This window comes from Pan paniscus, chromosome 7, assembly GCF_029289425.2.
Source record: "Pan paniscus chromosome 7, NHGRI_mPanPan1-v2.0_pri, whole genome shotgun sequence".
NCBI classification, from domain to species: Eukaryota; Metazoa; Chordata; class Mammalia; order Primates; family Hominidae; genus Pan; species Pan paniscus.
In genome coordinates this window covers 150,442,694-150,465,446 of record NC_073256.2, presented here as the reverse complement: position 1 = coordinate 150,465,446, position 22,753 = coordinate 150,442,694, and the positions used below count along the sequence as shown (strand labels likewise).

Sequence of the window (22,753 nt, the reverse complement as noted above, 5' to 3'; positions counted from 1 at the left end):
GACTGGGGCCTGGGTCACCAGCCGTAGATTCTGGCCCTGGCTCTTCTTTGGGACTAGCTGTGTGACTGTGGACAGATCACTCAAGTCTCTGATGCTCTGTCCACTCTGTGAGGTGTGAGGGGCTGTGAGGGGCTCTGAAGGCCATCCCCGTGTGGTTACCTGGCATTCCAAGCTCAAGCAGGCAATTCCCAGGCAATCTTGGGGTCAGCATTCCAGAAATTTTACCTGTTTCATCAGTAAGCTCTGAAGCCCCATGTGCCTGAGTTTCTCTGCTTGAGACTCACATACTGTAAGTAGGGAGATTTTATATGCAATATTTACATAATGTATAACATATACAACATACATTTTATAATATATAACATAAAGACACACGTATTTTAACATCAAACTCACCAAAAAGTTGCAAGAGTAGAACAATGCACACCTATATCCCCTTCACCTAGGCTCACCAAGTATTAACATTTTGTCCCGTTTGCTTTCTGTCTTCCTCATTCTCTTTCTGTGTCTTGATATACAGATGTAGATGTGTTAGGTTGGTGCCACAATGATTGTGGTTTTTGCCATCACTTCTATGGCAGAAATCACAATAACTTTTGTGCCAATATGATGGCTGTAGATATAGGGATGCAGCTTTTCTTTTAACAAACTCTTTGAAAGATATAGCCGTCATGATACGAGACATCCTCTTGGTCAATCCGTGTCCCCTAAGAACTAGACATTCTCCCACATAACCACAGTATTATTACCATGTCCAAGAAACTTAAGACTGGAACAGTATTATCAACTGTGCAGTATATATTCAAACAACTGCCATCTCATAATGTTCTTTCTAGTTTTTTTCCCTTGACCCACACATTGGCACCAAGTCATTGTGTCTCTTTAGTCTCCTTTAATCTCAAAGCATTGCTCTGGGGTCCATTCGGCAGTAACAGAAGGAAGCTGCAAAAATTGGGAAACCGAAATCAGAGAAGCTGCAGCTCTTAGCCACAGCCTTCGTGGGCCCAGAGAGCTCTGGGGATGCACAAGAGCAAATTCACAGCCCCATTGATTTGCCTTTTAATTAGAGAAAGAAGACCAAGCTTCTGAAATCCCAGAATCTAGAGTTAAGCTGGCCATATTCTCAAATGCTTTGTAAAAAAATTAATAACCCATCTATCTTCCCAGTCCTTGCAGAGAGAAGCTTGCTCAGAGTGGTTACTGAAAACAGGAACCTGCCCTTCTGCAAGCCCTGTGCCTTCCTCGTTCCTAGCAGAGGAAGTATGCGGCCAGTTTAGCAACTGCAGTTCTTCTGGGTAGCATGGGCTGCTTCTCCACAACCGCGAGAGGCCCGGCTGCCTGTTTATTCTGGAGCAGCAGCAGTTGACAGACGGAGAGGCAGTGACTCTGCACCCAGCAATCCCTCTGCAGACAGCTCCCACAGGAGTCATGCCCAGTGTGTGAAGGTATTTTGGGGGGATGTGGCAGAGATGGGGTGGGGAGAGACTTCAGGGCCTCTTCAACATGCAGTTGGCAGGGGTTGACTTTCTGGAGTCAGAAAGGAGCTCCCTGAGAACAGGTGGGGCAATGTCTTGAGAGAAGCCCAGCCCCCAACCTGGTGCCCAGCACACTGCAGTGGCTCAGTGGGTGTTGGATGCATAATTCTGTGGAGAGAAGGGCTCAGGAGCAGGGGCAGGATGCTGCCAGAGGAGACATTCTCGCCAAAAAGGCTTGTACTTAGCAGGCTTCTTACAAAGGACAATTGGGATTTGCCATCAGAATTCCTAGCTGTGCGACCTTGACGGACTCATTTAAACCTCTCCAGGCCTTCATTTTCTCATCTGTAAAGTGACAATGATGGTACCTAATGCACACAGGTATAGGGCAAAGTGAAGAAATTGACATATGCTAGGTGCCCAGGCCAGTTTCAGCATACAGCAGTGCTCAGTAAATGCTATCAGGCTGGAGTCATGATGTCTAAAGGTACATGGAGCCAGGTGGGTTGAGGGATTGCAATAACGCTACTTGGAGTGTGATTGTATGCATCTTCTTTAAGAAGATGCCGAAGATAATTAATAACAATCTGAGCAGGTGGTATGTGTATGGAGAAAAGGAGGAATCAAAGGAAAGGCAAACATGTGAAGTATATAAATTCTGAAAACAGCATGTTAGAGTTGGAAGAGATTTAGGACAACGGGAATTTTCTAAGAAATATGGCACACTCCACATTCTTTTAGGTGTCTACATACGGAGAGAGCCTGGTGTCAAAGAAGTGACCTGAGCTTTGGCCTCAGAATGTCCTCATTTGGGGCTGTGCATGGGGGTGTCAGGAGGTGATATCTACCATCCCGAGTGGCTGGGGAGGAGCAATGCATAAAAAGTTATTTTTCTGCAATCCTCAGAACAATCCTATAGGATTGTGATTGTTATTTGCTTTTGAAAACTGAGGAAATGAGGCTCAGAGAAGTTAGGTGGCTTGTCCAAGTCACGGAGCTGGTGGGAGGTAGAGGCAAGTGAAGGGCTCTAAAGGGTTGGGGGAGTCTCAGCGAGAACAAGCGGATGCAGAGCTGAGGCCTGTTTTTAAAGTGGTGCCCTTGACTTTAGGAAAAATGCACCCCATAGTCTTTAAATTGTCATTGTGTAGTTTGCTATGAGATGCTGAGCTGCAAGTCTATTAAACTGGGCTGTGGTCCTTTGAAAAGTGGAGAGGTAAGCCCAGGTAAAAATTCTGGCAAATTTGTTGCAACTAATAGTCTCCATTTAGAAGAATGCTATTTAATACAAAAATTAGCTGGGCTTGGTGGCGGGTGCCTGTAATCCCAGCTACTCGGGAGGCGAGACAGGATAATCGCTTGAAACCGAGAGGTGGAGGTTGCAGGTTGCAGTGAGCTGAGATTGTGCCACTGCACTCCAGCCTGGGCAACAATAGCGAAACTTCATCTAAAAAAAATAAGAAGAAGAATTCTATTTAAGAGTGCTTAATATGCTCTGAAAGTATAATAATATTAAAAACCTATGGAATAGACAAATTGAAATCTAATTAGATTCCTTCATCTTAAACAGATCTACAATCTAGATCAGAGCAGCAAGATGGCAACATAGAAAGATTGTGCCATAATCAGCTGCACCTGAGTCAACATTCTGGGTCGGCCACCAAAGAACTCTGTGACTCTGTACAAGTCACTTTGCCCCTTTGAGTATTTTCCTCGTAAAAAGAAGACCAGTTTCTCTGTATGTTTGAAAGAAGTTTACATGTACTATCTAGGAGATAATAGGTACTAAATAGGAGCTATTGATATCATTTCTAAATCAGACAATTAAAATATATCCAATCCCTTTTACATTTCCTAGGCAGAAAGCTATTAATAAACAGTGTTAAATATGATGGATTAAACAGCTAAAGCAATGAGTGGGGCACTCCTCCATTTTTCTGAATATGTATTTCTGCTTGTTCCTCCATCTGATATAAACGAAACAGACAGGGGTAGGTTTGCATTGCAGCAAACTAAAGTCGCTTTCCGAATAACACTTTCCTAAGTCACTTTCAGAAGAAAACTTCCCCATTCTAAATTGTGAAATCTGGCAATGTATTTCCAAGGGAAATGAGCCTTTTTAAAGACAGAAATTATTCATTCTAGTACACCTGAATCAGTGCCCTGCATTAATAGATGCTGCTGGGTTTTATGTTTTTATTTGACATTCATCAAGAATGTATTTCTCCCAGCTCTGAGAGAGGCTGAAACTTAAAGTTCCCATCAAAATTTCCAGCATATTTCAGACCAAACCATTTGGTCCTTGTTAGCAGCCCAAGGGTCCTGTTCGTACATTTATCTGTCCATCTATCTATCCATCCATCTATCCATCTATCCCTCTCTTCCTGCAATAAAATATCCATTGAGGTCACATCACGTGATCGACTTCCTCCCTCTCTCAATCTCCCTACAAGTTCCGAAGGAAATAAGTACACTCTGTTCAAACCACTTCCTCCTATCTGAGAACCGCTAAGGGAGGAGGCAATTTGATTATGGTAATTCTAGCTAAGACAGCAATTTTAGGGGTCGAGGGCTCGGTGGTTCTCTTTTGTTGTCAAACAGCTTTGCAAAGTCACACTTCGCTCCTTAGCACCAGGCAGACTAGAACCAGGGCTGGAGGACTTGGTGTGTATATGTGTGTAGAGGGGGTTGGTGAGTGAAGTTGGGAGACTTAAAGAGCTTCCGAAGAAAGTGAGAATTGTTGCTGGCTTGTGCTTGGGGCAAAATAGCTACCTCAGACGGTCCAGGCTTCCCTGGAAGCAGACCACCTCTTGCCTATACTGTGCCAGGCAGTTTATATACAATACCTTCAGTCATTCATTCTAACTAACTGAGCTTGCATTATGTACCAGACACCGGCTAGATCATGGCTTTTCATTGAGGAATATAATAGACATGAACCCTATCCTAAGAAAGTTGCCCTGGAAGCAGTAAGCATTTAGAGAAACAAATACATAAGGACAAATCGTGGTATGTGCCGCGAAGGAAACAGAGCCAGGGAGAGAGAAGAGAGGGGACCAAGTGTAGTCAGTGCAGTCGGTTTTATTTAATTCTCCCACTAACCCTGGGAGCTGAACGTGTTCCCTCCAGTTTGCAGGTGCGCCTCCTCCCCCACTCCTCCCCTCTCCCCACTGCACGCCATCCAAGTCACATGGACAATCAGCTCAAAATATGCATCCTCTGAATGCAAGTTCCAAGCACCAGAGCGTCTGGACCCACCTCTCATTGCACCGCTCTATCCACAAACCTATCAATCCACCTACTGAATAACTACGACAAGCATAACCCTCTAGCACACAAAAAAGTACCATAACCTTGCCAGAAAAAAGGAGAGCTCTGCTTTAAGCTGCCCTCCATCCCTTTCCTCAGGCCTAAGGACACGGTAGCTGGGAGCCAGGCTCTAGAGCCAGACGCCTGGATTCCAGTCCCGCCTCCAGCACTTTCCAGCTGGGCAAACTCCGACACATTATGTGAATGCTCTGGCCTTGGTTTCCCCGGTTAGACAAAGGCCTCAGTGTAATGATGCATACTCCAGAGAGTTGTGGAGGTCAAGTGGAGAGTACATGTAACACACCTAGGACACACAATTCCTCAATACGCACTGGCGCCCCCTCTCCTGTTGTTGTACACGAAGCCTCATCAAGGGCCGGCACCAATCTGGGGTGGACACAGGGAGGCCTCCAGCTGGCTCCCTCACTACTTATAGAAAGGCGAACTGACACCAAAAGAGGAAAGTGACTTGGCCACAATCTCAGGGGAGTTGATTGGCCCACTGTGGGTTCTAAAGACAGAAAGTGCAGAAAATGAAAATTAGATAAAATTAGGGGAAACAATTGAGATAAATTTCCTCTCACAGTCTTGGAGCCACCCATCCCGGTGATTTTATGACAAAGTTGACAACTACTGTCCAGAGAGAAGGGACAACTTCACCACGGTCAGGAGCGAGGGTGCCTGCAGACACGGGGCAGGGTGCACACCAGCTCCCAGGCCTGTGTGCATTCTCCTCTGGTCTTGCCAGCAGACCCAGCTCTTAGAGCATCTGCTTTTAGAATTAAAGTTTTATTAAGCTGGGATGAAGGTATTACTGAAGGAATTAGGAGTGGGAGTAAAAAGACAAAGGATTTACAGGCTAGACCCAGCCCTGAACAAGCCTTGTAACTCTGAGCAAATTACTTACCTCTCTGAGACTCAGATGCCCATGCTGGCCCCAGCCCTGAGCTAGCTGTACGACCCTGAGCAAGTCACTTAGCCTCTCTGAGACTCAGTTTTCTCGTCTATAAAACAGTATGTTCTTGGGGGCATCAAATGAGTCCGTGTATTTTAAATACCTCCTTTAGGCCCTCCGCATAGTGGATGCCCACTTAGATTAGTCTCTTTTGTTTTGAAAACAAATAGAGAGGCCTGTAGGCAACTGTTCCAAAAACAGATGCTTGTTGGGAGAAAGATTTCATAAAGAGTCGGTTCGCTCCAGTGGTGTCTGGATACGGACTGTGCTGGCTTATGAGAGCACTCCACACATCTTTTTCCTGCTCCGTCCTCAGAGATGTCACACTGGAAACTGGAAGTCAGCATGGTGGGAGTATTTACACCACAGAAATTGGCACACACTATTAGGAATTTTTCCCCTGAAACATTGATTGTTTGACATTTCCTAGCACACCACAAATCCGCGGTCTCCTAGGCCCACATTGTTTCTTCAGTTCCTTTCTTTTCTTCCTTTCTTTTCTTTCTTTCTTTCTTTTTTTTTTTTTTTTTTTTTTTTTTTTTTTTTTTTTTGGAGCTGGAGCCTTGCTCTGTCACCCAGACTGAAGTTCAGTGGCACAATCTCGGCTCCCTGCAACCTCCATCTGCTGGGTTCAAGCATTTCTCCTGCCTCAGCCTCCCAAGTAGCTGGGATTTCAGCACCTGCCACCACGCCCAGCTGATTTTTGTATTTTTAGTCGAGATGAGATTTTGCCATGTTGGCCAGGCTGGTCTTGAACTCCTGACCTCAAATGATCCGCCTGCCTCGGCCTCCTAAAGTGCTGGGATTATAGGCATGAGCCACCACACCCGGCCCGTTTCTTCTGTTTCTAACTGTTCCCTTTTATTTCCCTATGGAGCATCTACTGAGCCCCAGCCAAGAGTAGAAACAAACCTGCTGGCTGCTCTCAAGGCACTTATAGTCCAGTAGGGGAGACGGTCACTCACCACTCAGTCACACAAATGACCGTCGAATTGTGACCCACCCTAAGGCAATTGGCTTTCCTGAGGAGCTAAGGAGGGAACAGCGAGCTCAAAAGAGGAGCACATTAATAGCAAATTAAAAACATCATGGAGATCTCTTTAGAGAGACCAAGCCCCATTAGACCAAATGCCTGGGAGCTGCAGAGTGTGGGGTTCTGGGGTCCATGTCCCTGGACAAGTGACTGACAGTGAGGGGACATCCCAGATCAGGTCACTGGCAAATGCTGTGTCAGGTGAAATGCTGATTCCCATCTTGCTTGATAAGTTTATGAGTAATGCTGTGATTCACATGTACGAATAAAAAGGAAAAGTTACTCTTGCTGGGAAATACGATGCAATAAAGAAATCACGGACTTTATAGTCCCTGTGCCTAGAAGCCTGGGTGACCTTTACGATGTTCATGAAAGTTTCCATCTACCTCCACCTTCTGTGATGAAACCTGCCTTTCTCAAGTATCCACATTTGAAATGAAAAGAAAAGGCCTGTTTCCTAGTCACTGTTTCCCCATTCTATGTAATGGCTAGGATTAAAATAATTGTCTTTACCACTCTTTCTTCATTGCCAATGTTTGCTAGGCCAGCCTGCTATACGATCTAGAGGTACCCAGGACCTGGCCTAGGCCAAACCCCATTTATATCCTGGTTTTGTCAGCAAATTTGTTCTGGTCCAACAGAGCCACAGGCTGACTGGGTGGTGCCCCACCTCACCATCCCTGTGTTGGGGGCCTCTGTGTACAGAAAGTGTATCTAGAAAGAAAGAAATGGGCTCTTTTTATTTCCATGAACTATCAAAGCCACGTCAGGAATGGCTTCTGCTGCCCGCCTCCGTATGCCAGACAGCTCTTCATAAGACGCCCACTCACTGTACTGACACGTCTGGGTCACTGAGGCCCTTGCGTCAGTGTGGTGGCGAGCCACGGAGACTGTAGGGTGTGCACAGCCCTCAACACCTCCTCTTGCCAATCCTTCCATGAGAATACCCAGGAAGGCACATATGACTGTGTTCATTAAAGACAAAAACAAAAACAGCAGAAAGAGTGGTCTAGTGACTTAATAAAGAATGGAATTAAAACTTGCCCCAGCATTGACAGGCCTCAAATCTGGCTTCTTTCCATGATATCTTAAAATGACCTTAAAATGTACACTAGGACACCTCCATCCTCTTCTGGTCTTAGCATAAAGCCCAGCCTCTCTGTTAGCCTGAGAGTGTATGAGATCCCCTTCTGGACACTCAAGGATAGAGGGGGCCAGCATACAGGCTCCTGGACATGGTCAGGCCTGCAGCCTGGTTGACAGATAGATGGGCATTGCCTCTCCTGCAGGGGATGGAGTGCTGGGCAGGGAGTCATGCATTCATCCAAACTTAATGTGTGACCTTGAGCAGATTGCTTGCCCTCTCTGAGCCCTTCCCTTGTCCTGTGAGAGTGTTGAGTTGCTACTTTTCAAGTGATGCTTTATGATGCCCCAGGATTGAGGTATCCTATCAAGAGTAGTAGAGGGATGAGATGCTGAGCTGAGCCCCCCGCCCCACGCAGCTACTCCCTTTCATCTATTCTATGTATTGAGCTTCTAGGGAATCCTTCTTTCTTTTCCTTCTTTCTTTCTCTCTTTCTCTCTCTCTCTCTTTCTTTCTTTCTTTCTTTCTTTCTTTCTCTTTCTCTCTCTCTCTCTCCCTCCCTCCCTCCCTCTCTCTCTCTCCCCCTTCCTTCCTTCCTTCCTTTCTTTCTTTTTCTTTCTTTCTTTCTAGATGGAGTCTTGCTCTGTCACTCAGGCTGGAATGTGCAGCGGTGCGATCTCAGCTCACTGCAGCCTCTGCCTCATGGGTTCAAGTGATTCTCCTGCCTCAGCCTCCTGAGTAACTGGGATTACAGGAAGCTGCCACCATGCCCAGCTAATTTTTGCATTTTTAGTAGAGATAGGGTTTCACAACGTTGGCCAGGCTGGTCTTGAACTCCTGACCTCAGGTGATCCACTTGCCTCAGCCTCCCAACATGCTGGGATTCCAGTTGTTTGAAATATCTTAGGTAAGAGGATCCCATGTTCTTCCCCAGGGGTTTCTGAGGGCCTCTGGCTTGGAGTCAGGCCTGAGAAGAAGGCTGGGAGTTGCATGTCCTCTCTGAGCTGGCTGCCTGCCTTTGTAGGTCTTGCCAGTGCCCCTGGAGCCCCTGGTATGCCGCAGCCCTCCTCTGCAGTGTAGAGAAAGGAGAAGCAGATGGGGGTGGGGTGGGAGCAGGTAGAACAGGCCTGCGGCTGCACCTGCCCTAGAGGAGAGCAGGGGACTATGTGGGTCACAGGGTAAGCGGCCTCGGCAGCCCCCAGCCTCGCACTCGGAGAGGTGCACCTGTGAAGTGAGGTCAGGATGTGGTGGGTGACCCCGGAAATCCTGCCAGGGAGACCACCGGATGCTAAGCCCCTGTGCCAGCTCTTATTTTTCCTGAAAGGAAGGGTCAGACCACAGGCAGCACTGAGCAAGTCCCTAGTCAATTGTGCCGGTACTGGGTACAGGCACGGCGGGAAAATGGTTGAGGCAAAAGAGCCATGACCAACTAACTGTTCAGCCCAACCCTTTCCCCATCAGATGTGAGGACTCTTTGGCCCAGACAGAGGAAGGTACTTGCTCAGGCTTGCACAGTGAGTTAGCCAACCCCCCAGCCCCTGCACAGGATCTAGCTTTGGTAAATTTTTAGCTGCCATTTACCAAACATATCTCTGCTTTAGATATGACCCATAATTTCAACCTCAAAACAACCCCATAGGGCATATACTTGTATCCCAAATTAGTGGATTTGAAAATCAAGGCTCAGAGAAGTGAACTAACTTGCCCAGGGACACACAGCCAGTAGGTTGGGAGCTGGAATCTTCACTCAGGCCTGCCTGCTTTGAAAATCTCTTCTTTAAGGAGCCCTCATTCTTTCCAACCTTTTGATTATAAAAGCAATTCATGCACTTGGGAGAAAATCTGGGTATTTTAGAAATGTGTAAGTAAATAAGAAATTTATAAGTTCACATATAAAATCACTACCCAGAGAGAGTCCTTGGAAACATTTTGGAAATTTCTCTTTAATATTTTTCCACGTGTACGCATTTAAGTGGCACATTTTTATGAAACAGAGATTCTAAAAGCACAGCTAGTATTCCTTTCTGTTTCTTTTCTTTTGTTTTGTTCCACAGCAATAACAGCTTTTTTTTTTTTTTTTTTTTTTTTTTGAGACAGAGTCTCGCTCTGTCACCCAGGTTGGAGTGTAGTGGCGAGATCTCAGCTCACTGCAAGCTCTGCCTTCTGGGTTCACGCCATTCTCTTGCCTCAGCCTCCCAAGTAGCTGGGACTACAGATGCCTGCCACCACGCTCGGCTAATTTATTTTTGTATTCTTAGTAGAGACAGGGTTTCACCATGTCAGCCAGGATGGTCTCGATCTCCTCACCTCGTGATCTGCCCGCCTCAGCCTCCTAAGTAACAGCTTTTTAAAAATAGTGCTGTGAAAGGCTAGAAAACATTCCTTGCGATTCACTCCTGCCCTTTTGACCACAGCATGCCTCAACGGGCCTTGCTCTCTTGTTTCTTCTGCTCCCAGCAGCACTTCTGCACCCCTCATCCCCACTGGAAACCCAGACCTGGGCTTCCAAACACTGCCAAGTGACATCCAAGAGATCTCTCAGGACCTCCATTGTATTAAAGTTTCCCCCAAAGTTTATGCTTCCTAAGGTTTGCTTTGATGACTTTTATTTTTTTATTTTATTTTATTTTATTTTATTATTTTATTTTTGAGACGGAGTTTCGCTCTTGTTCCCCGGGCTGGAGTACAATGGCCTGATCTCGACTCACTGCCACCTCCGCCCACTGGGTTCAAGTGATTCTCCTGCCTCAGCCTCCTGAGTAGTTGGGATTACAGGCATGTGCCAACATGTCCGGCTAATTTTTGTATTTTTATGAGAGACGGAGTTCCTCCATGTTGGCCAGGCTGGTCTTGAACTCCTGACCTGACATGATCCACCTGCCTCAGCTTCCCAAAATGCTAGGATCACAGGTGTGAGCCACCGCGCCCGGCCTGATAACTTTTAAAAATCACTTTTCTGTTGCCTTCTTGGGTTTGAAAATCTCTTCTTTTCTGTCAGAGGATAGCAAAACAGGGCAGCACTGGTGGCTAGTTAGAGCACAGGTTTTAGAGCCAGGCAGACCTGGCTGGAATCCCAGCTTTAGCTCTTCCTAGCAGTATAACCTTGGACAAGTCACTTAATTTATCTCAGCTATAAAGTGGGGTTGTTCTGAGCAACCCAGGACATACTGGCTGGACAGTACTTAGCTTTGTGCCTGGCAGAGGATGCTTGCTGACCAATTGTGGGATGGGGGTGTTCTGGTCATCACCGTTGTTGTTGGCATTCACATATATGGTGGACATTGAGGCTTCTCCACTTGCCGCACCACACTTCCATGCCTTAGAAGAAGGTCATATGAATGGGCTTATAGCTGTCACACTTTGCAGCAGAAATTTCTAAGAACAAAGGGAAGGTAGCATCCCTAAGTATGTTTTCAAATTAATTCTAACTGTCACCAAGGGTTCAGTTCCTGGCTTTATGACCTACCTTCCCTTGGTTGGACTTCCTCAATTTCTCTCCCCTTTGGTGCACGATAAAGGGGTTCGGGCTACCCTCCTTCCCAGCAGCAAGGCCAGGCATCAGAAGCACAAGATGGACCAGGTGCATACAACTGTCCTGGGACACTGTCCCGGGAATGGAAGGTTCTGAGAAGCCTCCCCACCTGGATTTATGAGATAATGCAGAGCACACAATGAAAGGACCCAGATCTGCGAAACAGAAACCTATTAAGAGGAGGGTTGCTGGCCGGCATATCCCACGTTGTCGACGGCAACGCCATGCCAGTATGTGACCTCTCCATGCCATGCTTCTGCTCAAATGGCAGCCAGCTGCACACTGACCAGAGTTCCTTACGCTGGAGAGACAGCAGCATGGTCCTGAACAAAAGGTGTAGGTCCTGAAGTCCGGAGATGTAAGGTTTCCAGCTCCAGGACAGTGGGCAGGTGACTAACCCCTGATCTCACACTAACAAAGTGAAAGAGTATCTGCCCTCGGGAATGCTTGTAAGATTAAACACAACAATATCTGCAGATTGCCTCACAGAAGGTGGTTGTACACATTAACTGTCTTCCCTTGATTCTGTAGCACACAAAGACAAGATTGGGATTCTGTCTAATAGGACTTCATTTGAAAAACGCCAATGATTGTTTTATTAATAATTTTTAAAAACTATTGAGTCTTGATTGCTAAAATTAAATGGGGTTATCAGGCTCGCTCTTTGGAGATCATCTTTTCTACTCATCTCATTTTTCAGAACAGGAAACCAAGGTCCAAGTTCACACAAAGGAAATAACATTGGTCCAAAGACCAGAGGGAAAATAAGGTAATAGCAGTTATGATTCTATGACCCAGAAACCTAAGAGTTACACCACCAAGGAAAGGGAGAAAGAAATCAAGAATTTGCAGAGCCAGTGTTAATTAACTCATTTCTCTTTTGCCCTTTTCTATTGTTCTTAGAAGCAATTATGTCTCCGGTACCCTCTCTCCCACCTTCAGCCACTGCATAAAATTGTCACAGATTAAATCAAATTGTTCAGCCATTTCATTAGAGAGACTCCAGCTCTCATTCTCTGGGGGCATTTTCACTCTTCTCAAATAAAAGCCTCTTTCTGATAAGTTAACTCCTTCTTGAAGACTATAGAAAGCCACTGAGCAGACCACTAAAGGGCTGTTGAGATCTGATGGTTTTTTTTGGTGGTCATATAGCCCGGACACAGCCCCTTCTGTCACGGAGACTGAACTCTGACTGGCAAGACAGAACGGGTGGGAGTGCAAGCAACAGGAGAGAAGACTGTTAGCGTAGAAGAACCCAGGCCTCTAGGACTGACTCAAACTTTCTCATCTCGTGACCCTGGGTACGTTTCTTTTCCTGGATGAACCTCATTTCTCCAATCTCAACAATGCAAATTTAAAGGCTTTTTTTTTTTTTCTGTAGTGGATTCCAGGAATCCCTCCAAAATAGCATGCAAATGCTTGAGAAGAATGATAGAGCTGTTGGGAAGAGAGAGGATGTTGGAATTCTCTTTGATGGATAGCAAAATCTTGTTCTGACTTGTTTTCTGGAATGGTTGACATAAAGGTGGGGAGAGATCAGACACTGTGGTGGGAGCCTGCTGCTTAGAAGCAGCTTGGGGGAGGGGATGGAGGGGAGGGAAGGCTGGCAGGGCTGGGGGCACCCTGGCATCTGGAGGGGTGGAACTTATGGGGGCGGGGTTCTGGGCACAATCACTAGGTGTTGAATGACAGTTGATGAGTCAGGCTGAAAGGACAGAAAGGCATTGTTGGGACAGTTTGCTGTGTCTGGGGACACCGGAGATGGTGGCAAATGGGCAAGGCCAGCACACATGTGGTTTCAGAGTTAGTTCTGCATGTTGAGAACTTTCCCCAGAAGCCCAAAGGCCTCGGTGATGATAGACAAGGAGGCTGAGGAACCAAGGCAGCTGGCAGGTTCCAGGAAGCCCAAGGAGCAGGACAGAGGCAGGCATGTGCAGGACAGCCTGTGCATGTCACATGTGTGTTTCCCAAGGCCTGTGCGTAGCAGAGCAGCCTGTGCATGTCACACACATGCTTCCTGAGACCTGTGTAAGACACCCTGTGCGTGTCACATGCGTGCTTCCTGAGGCCTGTGCAAAGCAGCCTCTGCATGTCATACGCATGCTTCCCAAGGCCTGTGCAGAACAGCCTGTGCATGTCACACGCATGCTTCCTGAGGCCTGTGTACGACACCCTGTGCGTGTCACAGGCATGCTTCCTGAGGCCTGTGCAGAGCGGCCTCTGCATGTCACACGCATGCTTCCCGAGGCCTGTGCAGGACAGCGCCTGTGGCTACAATCCCCTCAGGGCCAGGGAGGCCTGGTTTGCCTCTTCCCTCTTGCCTGACCCGGGCCTCGGAGGCAGCACACTCCCACTACGTGGGTGGGATCCTGACTTCCTCAAGGCTCTAGCCCAGGGCCCGGCACCGGGGAGATGCCCAGGAAGTGTCTGCTGAACTGCGGGGAATGTGGGTTGGAGTCACGCCACCTGCTGTGTTTCTGTAAGCATTTTGGGGAAGCACATTTCTTGGGTACCTTCGCCAGGCTCAGGAATGGAGACAAGGCCAATGTATCCCTGCCCTCCTGGACTGCAGGTGTTGCTGTTAGAACCTGCCCAGCTGCTAGAAAGTTCCTACCAGGGTCAGAGGCCCTGGGATTTTGGGTGCGCATGTTTTTCTGGTTTGTGAGGAGGGTAGGGGCAAGCGTGAAGAAAGAAGGGCCCGAGCCTCAAACTTGCAAGGGCATCCTCCTTTCTAGTCACAAAGATCAACAAGGATCCAAAAAGGATGGGATTTGCGCTTCACTTTAAACATGCTGCCCGTTCTAGCCAACCCTTCTGTGGTGCACTATGAGTCTATAGCTTTTGCGAGCCTGGTCATTGTCTTGGGAATATTACTATGCATTAGCTTGAGCAGTAAGTGACAAGTTGTTCATGTAAATGTCTAAGATATACGGACTTTTAAACAACTCTCATTTTGGTGTTCCTTGTTTCTTAAGATAGTAGGAGTCTCACCTCACACCACCCCTTCCCTTAAATTATGGAGCAGTGCAGACCTCCCTCAACCCGGGGAGGGCCTTGCTCTGAGAGTGTACTTCTTTCCAGAACCTGTACACACAGGGCATGGAGACAGGACTCAAGGCCAGGGTGGGAGTTGGATGGGCTGACTTTTGTGCCCTTCATAAGGTTTGATCCTGAGCTGCAGACACAGGTAGGTGGGAGATTAGTTTCCATTTGGGCTGCAGGCCGATGGGGGGACCCTGTTCCGTCTCTTCTCTTTGACCCCACAAAGCAGGCAGAGCTCTATTTATGAATGTGGCCTTCCTCTCTGTGCTTCCACCATCCAGAGGGAACGTGGCTTCCCTAAAACCCTATTCTCTGATAATCTATGTCCCTTTCCAAAATATTTGTATGAAGGTACAGACTTGGAAATTTTATCATTAAGGACAATCAGTAAACAGAGTAATAACTAACATGTATTCTATGCCAGGCCACGTTCAAAGTGGTTCCCATGCTTTATCTCAGTTAATCTTGTGACCATAACCCAACACTGTTCAATTAGTGTTCCCCAAAACAGTCAGAAAAAGGTTAATGACTTGGCCAGGCATGGAGGCTCATGCTTGTAATCCCACCACATTGGGAGGCCAAGGCAGGTAGATCACCTGAGATCAGGAGTCCAAGATCAGCCTGGCAACATGGTGAAACCCCATCTGTACTAAAAATACAAAAATTAGCTGGGTGCGGCGTGTGTGCCTGTAATCCCAGCTACTTGGAAGGCTGAGGCAGGAGAATCGCTTGAACCCGGGAAGCGGGGTTGCAGTGAGCCGAGATCGTGCCATTGCACTCCAGCCTAGGCGACAGAGTGAGACTGCGTCTCAAAAAAACAAAAACAGAAAAGGTTAATGACTTGCCCGAAGTCATCTAGCTTGTAAGTACACAGCCAGAATTTAAGTCCGGGTGGTTAACTTGAAAACCGTTATGGAGCAACCCAGAGATTTAGCATCAGTGGTTCAAATCTCAGTTCTACAATTACTTGCCATGTGACCTCATACAAGTCACTTACCCCTTCTGAGACTGTTTCCCTCACTGCACAATGAGCTTAAGCATGATGCAAGGACTTTACAATGATCAAAAGTAACAGTTGATGTGAAAGGGCTTCAGCAGCATGCAGCCAGTCCACAGAATTGTTATGAAGTTTTCCTCTTTCATCCTTTGTTAAAGCATGCTGACAAACTCAAAAGGATGACAAAAAGTAGCAGCAGAAAGTACCTTCTCCTCATGCCTTTGGTTGTACAGACACACAACTCCTGTACTCCAAATTCCTGGCACACAGAGTTGATGGTGAGGGCCCCTGAGTGGAGATACTTTCTGGGCCACCTGAAATGCTGCTTGGTTTCTCACACAAACCCTGCTGTGGCTGCTTACCATCCTCAGCAAGGGTGCGGAGGAATGGAAACTTTTGCCACCAACAGCATTTGCTAGCAACTTCCCTCTCTGTGGTTTTTCTGTCATTCCCTTGATAAAAGAACTTGAGCTGCGCAAAAGTAACCAATCTTCACCAATCTCATCTTCACATATAAACAGCCGCCTTTCAAGAAGCAAGCTGCCAGAAAAATGATGCACGATGCTCTCTAAACTGGGTCATTCTCCACTTGGAGGGCTCAGGGCACGGTTGACTTTCTCCGTCTGTCTCCTATACCACAGGCTCTGGGCATCATCAGCGGCCCCAGGGAAAAAGAAAGAAATGGGAAACAGCATGAAATCCACCCCTGCGCCTGCTGAGAGGCCCCTGCCCAACCCGGAGGGTAAGTCTGGCTTCTCTGGTGAGATGCTTAAGTCTGTGCTACAAGAGCCTGTGGTAAAGACTGGGCAGTGGTGGATGCCGGTAACTACTTAAACGGGGCAATGGGTACCGAAGGGCTCATTATATCTGTCTCTCTAGTTTTGTTTGTGGTTCAAATATTTCATAATTAAAAGATGAAAAGAATTGGGTGTGTGGCGCACCTGAAGGGTGTCAAATCTTTGGCATTTTGAGATGGATTTCCAAGATCAGCTGGTTTAATCGCTTTATTTTCCAGGTAGGGAGACTGAGCCTCACAAAGGGAATGGGATCCACATCACTGGGCATTTGCTGATAAATTTCCAATCCAGGCCCATCCGATTCTGAAACCTAGACTCCTGTTTACCAAACTCTGGCAGCCCATAATATAATATTATCCTTATACTTAGCCCCGCAAGAGCTGGATCTGTGTTACTTTTCTAAGCTAGGCACCGTCCTGTGACATCTTCCTGAAAACAAAGGAAACCTTATGTCCCATTGGTGGGATTGCAAGGTGATAAGCATTCTCGGGGGAAGAGCCTAATATTGCAGGTTAATCAGTGATGACCAAAGTCAGCTTTTTGGAGAGATGTCAGGTTTGGTTAGACTCCCAAAGCTACAAAGAGTCCCTCAGCAACTGGTCAGAGGCCTGGGAGGGAACACCAGTGAACAAAGGGAAAAGGCTGAACATCAAATCCACCATGCTGTGGACTCAGCTATGCTGGCCCCTTCTAATGGCCTGACCTTTATTTCCTCAGATTCCTAGTCCATAATTCTCATATTGTGGGGTCTTGGGAAAGGGACGGTTAGGGAAGCCAGGGGGCACCTTGGAACACTTCTGCTTCCCACCTTACATGGTAGCATTTGGGGCCTGGTGTCCCATCTCCTAGCAGGGGTGACCACACATGGTTCCCAGCAGCCCCTGCAGCACCGCCCTGGGCGGAGTTCACTGGCGCAGATGGCTGCCCTGTCTGCCGAGCCTGACAGGGAAGTGGACTGAGCCAGGTTCCTGCGCTGCCTCCAGGTACTGCACATTTCATGACTTCTGTGGCTCCCTCACAAAGGAGCCTTCTCACTGCTTCCAAAATGGACAGGCCCAGCTTGTGTGGTCTGATGGCCTCTGATGCCCCCAAGCCAGCATGCCAAGACCCAGCCACCCCACACCCCTTTCAAGTCAGATGCAGAACAATCCTAGTGCTCTTATTTATCTAGTGAAGTAACTCTCCTTCTCAAGCCAAATGCAAGAGGGATAAACAAAAAGAATATTCCCCAGGACCAAGGAGGTGGAACCAGATGACAAGGTGGAACAGAGCATGTGCTCTCAGGGCCCTGCGGACAGCAGCCCTCTACCTCCCATGCCACACTCAGAACAGTGTGCAACGTGCAGGGCGGCTGAGCTGCTGCTGCTGTCAGGAGAATGCCGGGCTCTTTCTCATCCTCTCCAAACTGGCTTTGGCCACAGCCTCCTCCTCGGTCATAACCACTGCTAGAAAACTGACACCGCAGGGCCCTGAGCCCAGGCAGGCTGGGGAGGCACCCACCCACCGAACCCATCTTGGGTCGTCACCTCTCAGCCTGGGGCAGAGGGGGCAGCATGCTTGAGCGAACCTCATGAAAACATCAGTCTCCAAAGCTTGCTCATTTGCCTTCAACTTTTCAATGCAAATCGTCATGAAATAAGTTGATTTTGTTCCATTATGTAGGTGGGAGGTCACCTCTAGAACAGACATGGAGAGAGGGGTCTCCCCACCCCTCCACCCCCTGGTGAAGAGAATTCCCCTGGTCATACCCCGTTTGTGATCCAGGCAACCACATCAAGCGCTGGTGGGCTGCTTTTCCAACCCCCAGCCCTGAAACGTTCCCCCGATCATTGGTCCTAACGTTGTTTCCTCTTTTCTCTTCTACCTACTTGAGTAAGGGAGGGGAAGGCGGTGCAGTGATGCCGTGTTAAGTAGTCCCTATCTGCCTCATGCACAGGGTCAGGGTTTTTATGGAATGAGCTGCTACTCAGCTCAAGCTCCTATGGCTGCTCATCCGGTTACCCTCAAACAAGTAACCTAGGAGACGGTGCAGGTCTTGCTGGTTGCTTTAGGCCAGTGTGCAATTAGAGCCAGCTCCTACATTAGCTTCAGTGCCAGAGAGGCACCACAGACCCTCCACAGACCCTGGCCGTGCACAAGGATCACCCAGAGGCCAGCCTGGACACTTTTAGACAACCATGTTTTCTGAGCTTTTGGGAGGTCATTCTTCTCCCAAGCCAGGACAGTGAATGCCTTGGAACATGGCTTTACCCATCTGTTTTTTTGTTTGTTTTTTTTGTTTGTTTTTTTGTTTTTTTGTTTTCTTTTTTTGTTTTTTGTTTTTTTTTTTTTTTTTGCTAAACTAAGATTTCCAGAATATTCTTGATTAGTCAATTTCTCAGGAACTAATGTCTTAAACCTACAAAAGGAAGCAGGACTTGAGGGAAATAGAGCAAGTTTCAGAGGCAGAAGGCCCTCACTGAGCTTCCAGTAATGTTCCGTGGAAGCTGTGTGACTTTAGGTGAGTCACTCGGCCTGCCCCAGAGATCTGGAACAAGTCCCCCCTCACAGCGACAGCATGATGCAGTGCAGGCACCAGCAAAGAAGGGTGTGGAAACTTTTAAAAACTCTGTTTGGGGTTACCTGACTGCACCAGGCTATATCTAAATGGCCATTCCCCAAAAGTTTTAAAGTGGTGAAACTGGTAGTTCTGTAATTTGCTTTCAAATCATCCCAAAGTGTTCATTTTCTCTACAATTCTATACATACTTCTGTACCAGACATGGGCAGTACAGGATTTTTTAATACAACCTAGGGAAGTCCCGCTGTGGTCAGGAAATGGCATATTTCCACCTTAAAATGAGCACTCTGTCTCTCTGCTGTGATCTTTTTCCCCTCTTTGTTCCTTCTCTTCTTATCACCCTGACCTGAAGGGGCACCAACAGAGGCAGCAGCACAGACCCCTTTCTGTCCGTGCAAGGGTAGAAATAATGCTGTTTACATAGTTGCCCAGTGGAAAGAAGGGGGCGGGTGGGGCTCGGGAAAGGAAGAAGGAGGTAGGGACCTCTCAAACCCAGCTTGCAGCTTCTCAGTAAGTGGTCTTCGCACCACCTGCATCAGAATCCCCTGGGAAGTAATTGAAATGCAGATTCCTGGGTCCCACCCCAGGCCTACCAATCAGAACCTGGGGATGGTGGAAGGTAGCCGCCAGCTGAATTTCCTAGGAGTCCCTGGGGACTCTGTAACCCCTAAAGCTTGCAGACCACAGACCAGCTTTTAGTCCTGCCCCTGCACTGATACACAACGAGAGATGAGAAAGAGTTTATCTCCTTAGTCTCTCTGTCCTCCTTTGTAAAACGGGAATGATTAGAGCCGCTTGGTGCTCACAGCCTCCAGACACAGTGCCCAGTGCTTTACATATGCAGACTCAATTCTCACAGCCCCACGAGGCTTCTGCCTATTATCATCTGCGTTTTGCAGTTGGAGAATCTGAGGTACAAGAAGCTTAAATGACTTGCCTTAGGCCATACAGCTCAGAGGAGACAGCTGGGATTCAAAGCCAGGTGGTCTGACTCCAGGGTCCCTCTCCCCACCTCAGTGTGTGCCTGGAAAGGACAGGGTTTCAAGAAGCCCGCATGCTCTGGAAGAGGATGGGCTCGTCTCGAATGAATGAGAATGTGCCTGGCCACCAGATTTAATGACCCAGATATTCAAGTGCCCTAGCAAGGGGTCCCACAGACAGTGAATCCGTGTCAAATCTTGGACCAGATCCCTTTTTTCTATTTGCATCTAACCTCGCTGCTGGTACATGAGATGGTCTTAGGCGGAACTTGATCATTCAACTTTTACATCATTGTACATTGATGAACATCATAAAATATATAACTAGCCCAAGAAATCCATGATGTCACATTGCTTAGAATAGCACTCAAGTTTTTTTAAGTAAATTAATTTTTAAAAAGACATTATCAAGTAACCAGTGCTGTCAACTATGACAAAGGAGACCTGAGTGGTTCAAACACAGCCATGCCCTGCCCTGCCCAGGGAGACCCGGTTTTGAAACCTGGCACTCAGCTTCCTAGGTGTGTGCTCTTGGGTGGTCTCTGGACCTCACTGTGCCTCTATTTCCTCATACTCAAAATAAGGTAGTTTCAATCTATCAACCTCACAGGGAGGCATGAGGACTTCAGGGGTAACCTCGGTACCACCACAGCCCAGTGCCTGATTCCCCCCAGAGCTGTGTGCCCTGCTGCTGCTGCTGCCGCTGCTGCTGGTGATGAGGAGGGGGAGGAAGGGAATGGTGGAATGAAAACAACTGAAGTCTGAGAAGCCCTGGGTGCCCAAGTAAAGCACATTCTGAGTCTATGCAGTCCAAAATATTCATTTTGACTATTTCTTGCTTCTGTTCTGTGCTAGCCCTGCCTATATCCCTCTAGCATCTAAGAGAGTTGAGACTGACCCTGAAAAGCCTCAAGGTCTGTATAGTTCCAATCTGTCCCCACTAACATACGGAAAAACCAAGGCTTGGGCAGAAAAGAGCTTTGTGGGCTACCGGGTCTCAAACACAGCCCTTTACATATGACTAAGAGGGCTCACAAGCCTGGTTCATGGTGACCCACAGAACTCGGCAGACCTTCTACCAGGCTAGATGGCCCAGCTCTGTGTGATTGGTTAGTTGCATGTATAATCCTGTGTGTGTGTGTGTGTGTGTGTGTGCGTGTGTGTGTCCTGAAGATGACACTGAAAGTCAGGCCTGCTTTGACCCCTGAGGAGACCATGAGTTTAGGCATGACTCCAGGAAATGCAAAACAAGAGGCTACAATCCCTGGGCTGTACAGCTCCCTACCCACCAGTTGCCCTGAGCTGCTTATGCTAACCCTGACAACTCACCTGGAGTCTGCCTTTGTCTCCCCTGTTAAGGGTCAAGTGTGGGCTGAGGAGAGCTTGAAGATTAAGTGCCAAGGAGAGCCGTGTGGCTCCGTGAAGGACCCTGGGCTTTGAAATCTTCACACTTTCCCCTAGATAGGTGACTAAAACTCTCCCAGCTTTGGCTTCTTCACCCTTAAATAATCACGTATTTTCTGTAGGGCTGGGCAGGGCACTGGAAGTGACAAACGACTAGTTTTATTAGACAGTTATAAGTGGGAGTGACTGAGAATGTTCTCAGCATTTAAAAAGAAATGGTCATGCAGCACCAAAGAATGACAATTTACAAAAGGGCCTGTCCTCTCTTGACTAAGTCCCGTAAGGCTTGCCTGGGTCCCTCCCTTTTGTGGATTCGTTTCCTATTTTACACTTTTGTACATTTTGTTCAACCTGACTCATTCTTAAGTTGAGCTATCAGCAAATATTTGGTCTTTTGAATTTCATCTTCTGTTCTCACCAAGTGGAGTTCATTTTTAGAGAGTAAGAAATTATCAAGTTTACACCACTAGTTTGCAAATTTTAGAAAGTTATTGGCTAACACTGGTCTTGAGTTATGGTCTGGTGACCCTGCTCTCCATGAAAATAATATTAGCTTCCACTTACTAAGGCAGGCCCTAAAATGCAATGCATCCTGAATCCTTCACTCAATCCTATGAGGCAGATTTTGGCAATTTCCCTTTTTATTCACAAAGAAATCAAGCTCAGATTAGTTAAAAATAAATCTCCCCCCAAATCGCATCACTATGTAGTGGCGGAGGTGGGATGTAAGCCAGTTCTGATTGGTTTCAAAGCCCCATTCTCTTTCCCGAAAATTCTCTCTGGGTTTCTTCTTTCATGCGCAGTGCATATGTCTTCACTTAATTTGTTTCCTTATCTTAAGTCTGCAATAATTCCACTGACTTCCTCAACTCTCCTCTTCTCTGCCTCACTCATTTATCTCTGCTTGAATTCAAACGCTGAGCTCTCCATAAAGCTAAGGAGTTCTAGGAGTAGATGATAATATGTTTCACCTTTACCAACAAACTTAAATTTCCTACATTGCATTTATTTTTCTGTAGCAACCAAAGCTCAGGGAAGACTTTGAAGGGATCCTGGCACCAGGCCTTGCTTAAAATGGCCACCCTGCCCCACAGAAGTACAAGCCAAACTGTAATACCTTCCCAGTGACTTTGTCCCGTTTGGCTAATGGTGATGATAAAGAGAGGTGAAATCTCTTGCAAAGGATCAGGCACAGGTTATCTGACCCTTAAGCAAAAGCCCAGATGTAAAGTTTCCTCAGTGATGTTTAAGTGCCATAGCTATCAAAACATCACTATTACGGAAATTCCACAGGAAACTTAACTTTGTTATTGTGAAATTGAAACTCTCCAACACTCTAAGCCTCCCTTTCCCTCATTGGAACAGTGGTTTTTATAATGGGATTTTGCTTTTGTTTTTGTTTCTGTTGGTTTTTGTTTTTAATGTTAGGAAAGACAATTGTTCTGTTCCACAGTCTTAATCTTGAATTTGATATCAAACCTCAAACCCCTCTGTAGACACACCATCTACCTCAAGGTTCTATTATTGTCACAGAGAACACACACTGTGCCTCCCCATTTCAACATGTTTTTCGCAAGGGGCTGGTTCC

The 22,753-nt window shown here is 47.1% G+C and overlaps 2 protein-coding genes across 4 annotated transcripts in view; one reads left to right on the top strand and one right to left on the bottom strand.

The window, feature by feature from the left end:
* The window catches only part of TG (thyroglobulin), a 270,475-nt gene that overhangs the window by 58,654 nt on the left and 189,068 nt on the right, over positions 1-22,753 (bottom strand). The window lies entirely within an intron of this gene.
* SLA (Src like adaptor) overlaps positions 1-22,753 on the top strand; it is a 66,135-nt gene that overhangs the window by 26,554 nt on the left and 16,828 nt on the right. Inside the window, exons 2-3 of one of the 3 annotated variants that reach the window (XM_003830087.5) lie at positions 1,168-1,445; positions 16,066-16,166. In XM_003830087.5, the coding sequence (XP_003830135.1) occupies positions 16,106-16,166 (61 nt within the window). In that variant the 5' untranslated portion in view covers positions 1,168-1,445; positions 16,066-16,105. Of the gene's footprint in view, positions 1-1,167; positions 1,446-15,970; positions 16,167-22,753 lie in introns of those variants that run through there. The other 2 variants (XM_003830088.6, XM_008955456.4) reach the window with 2 other exon arrangements.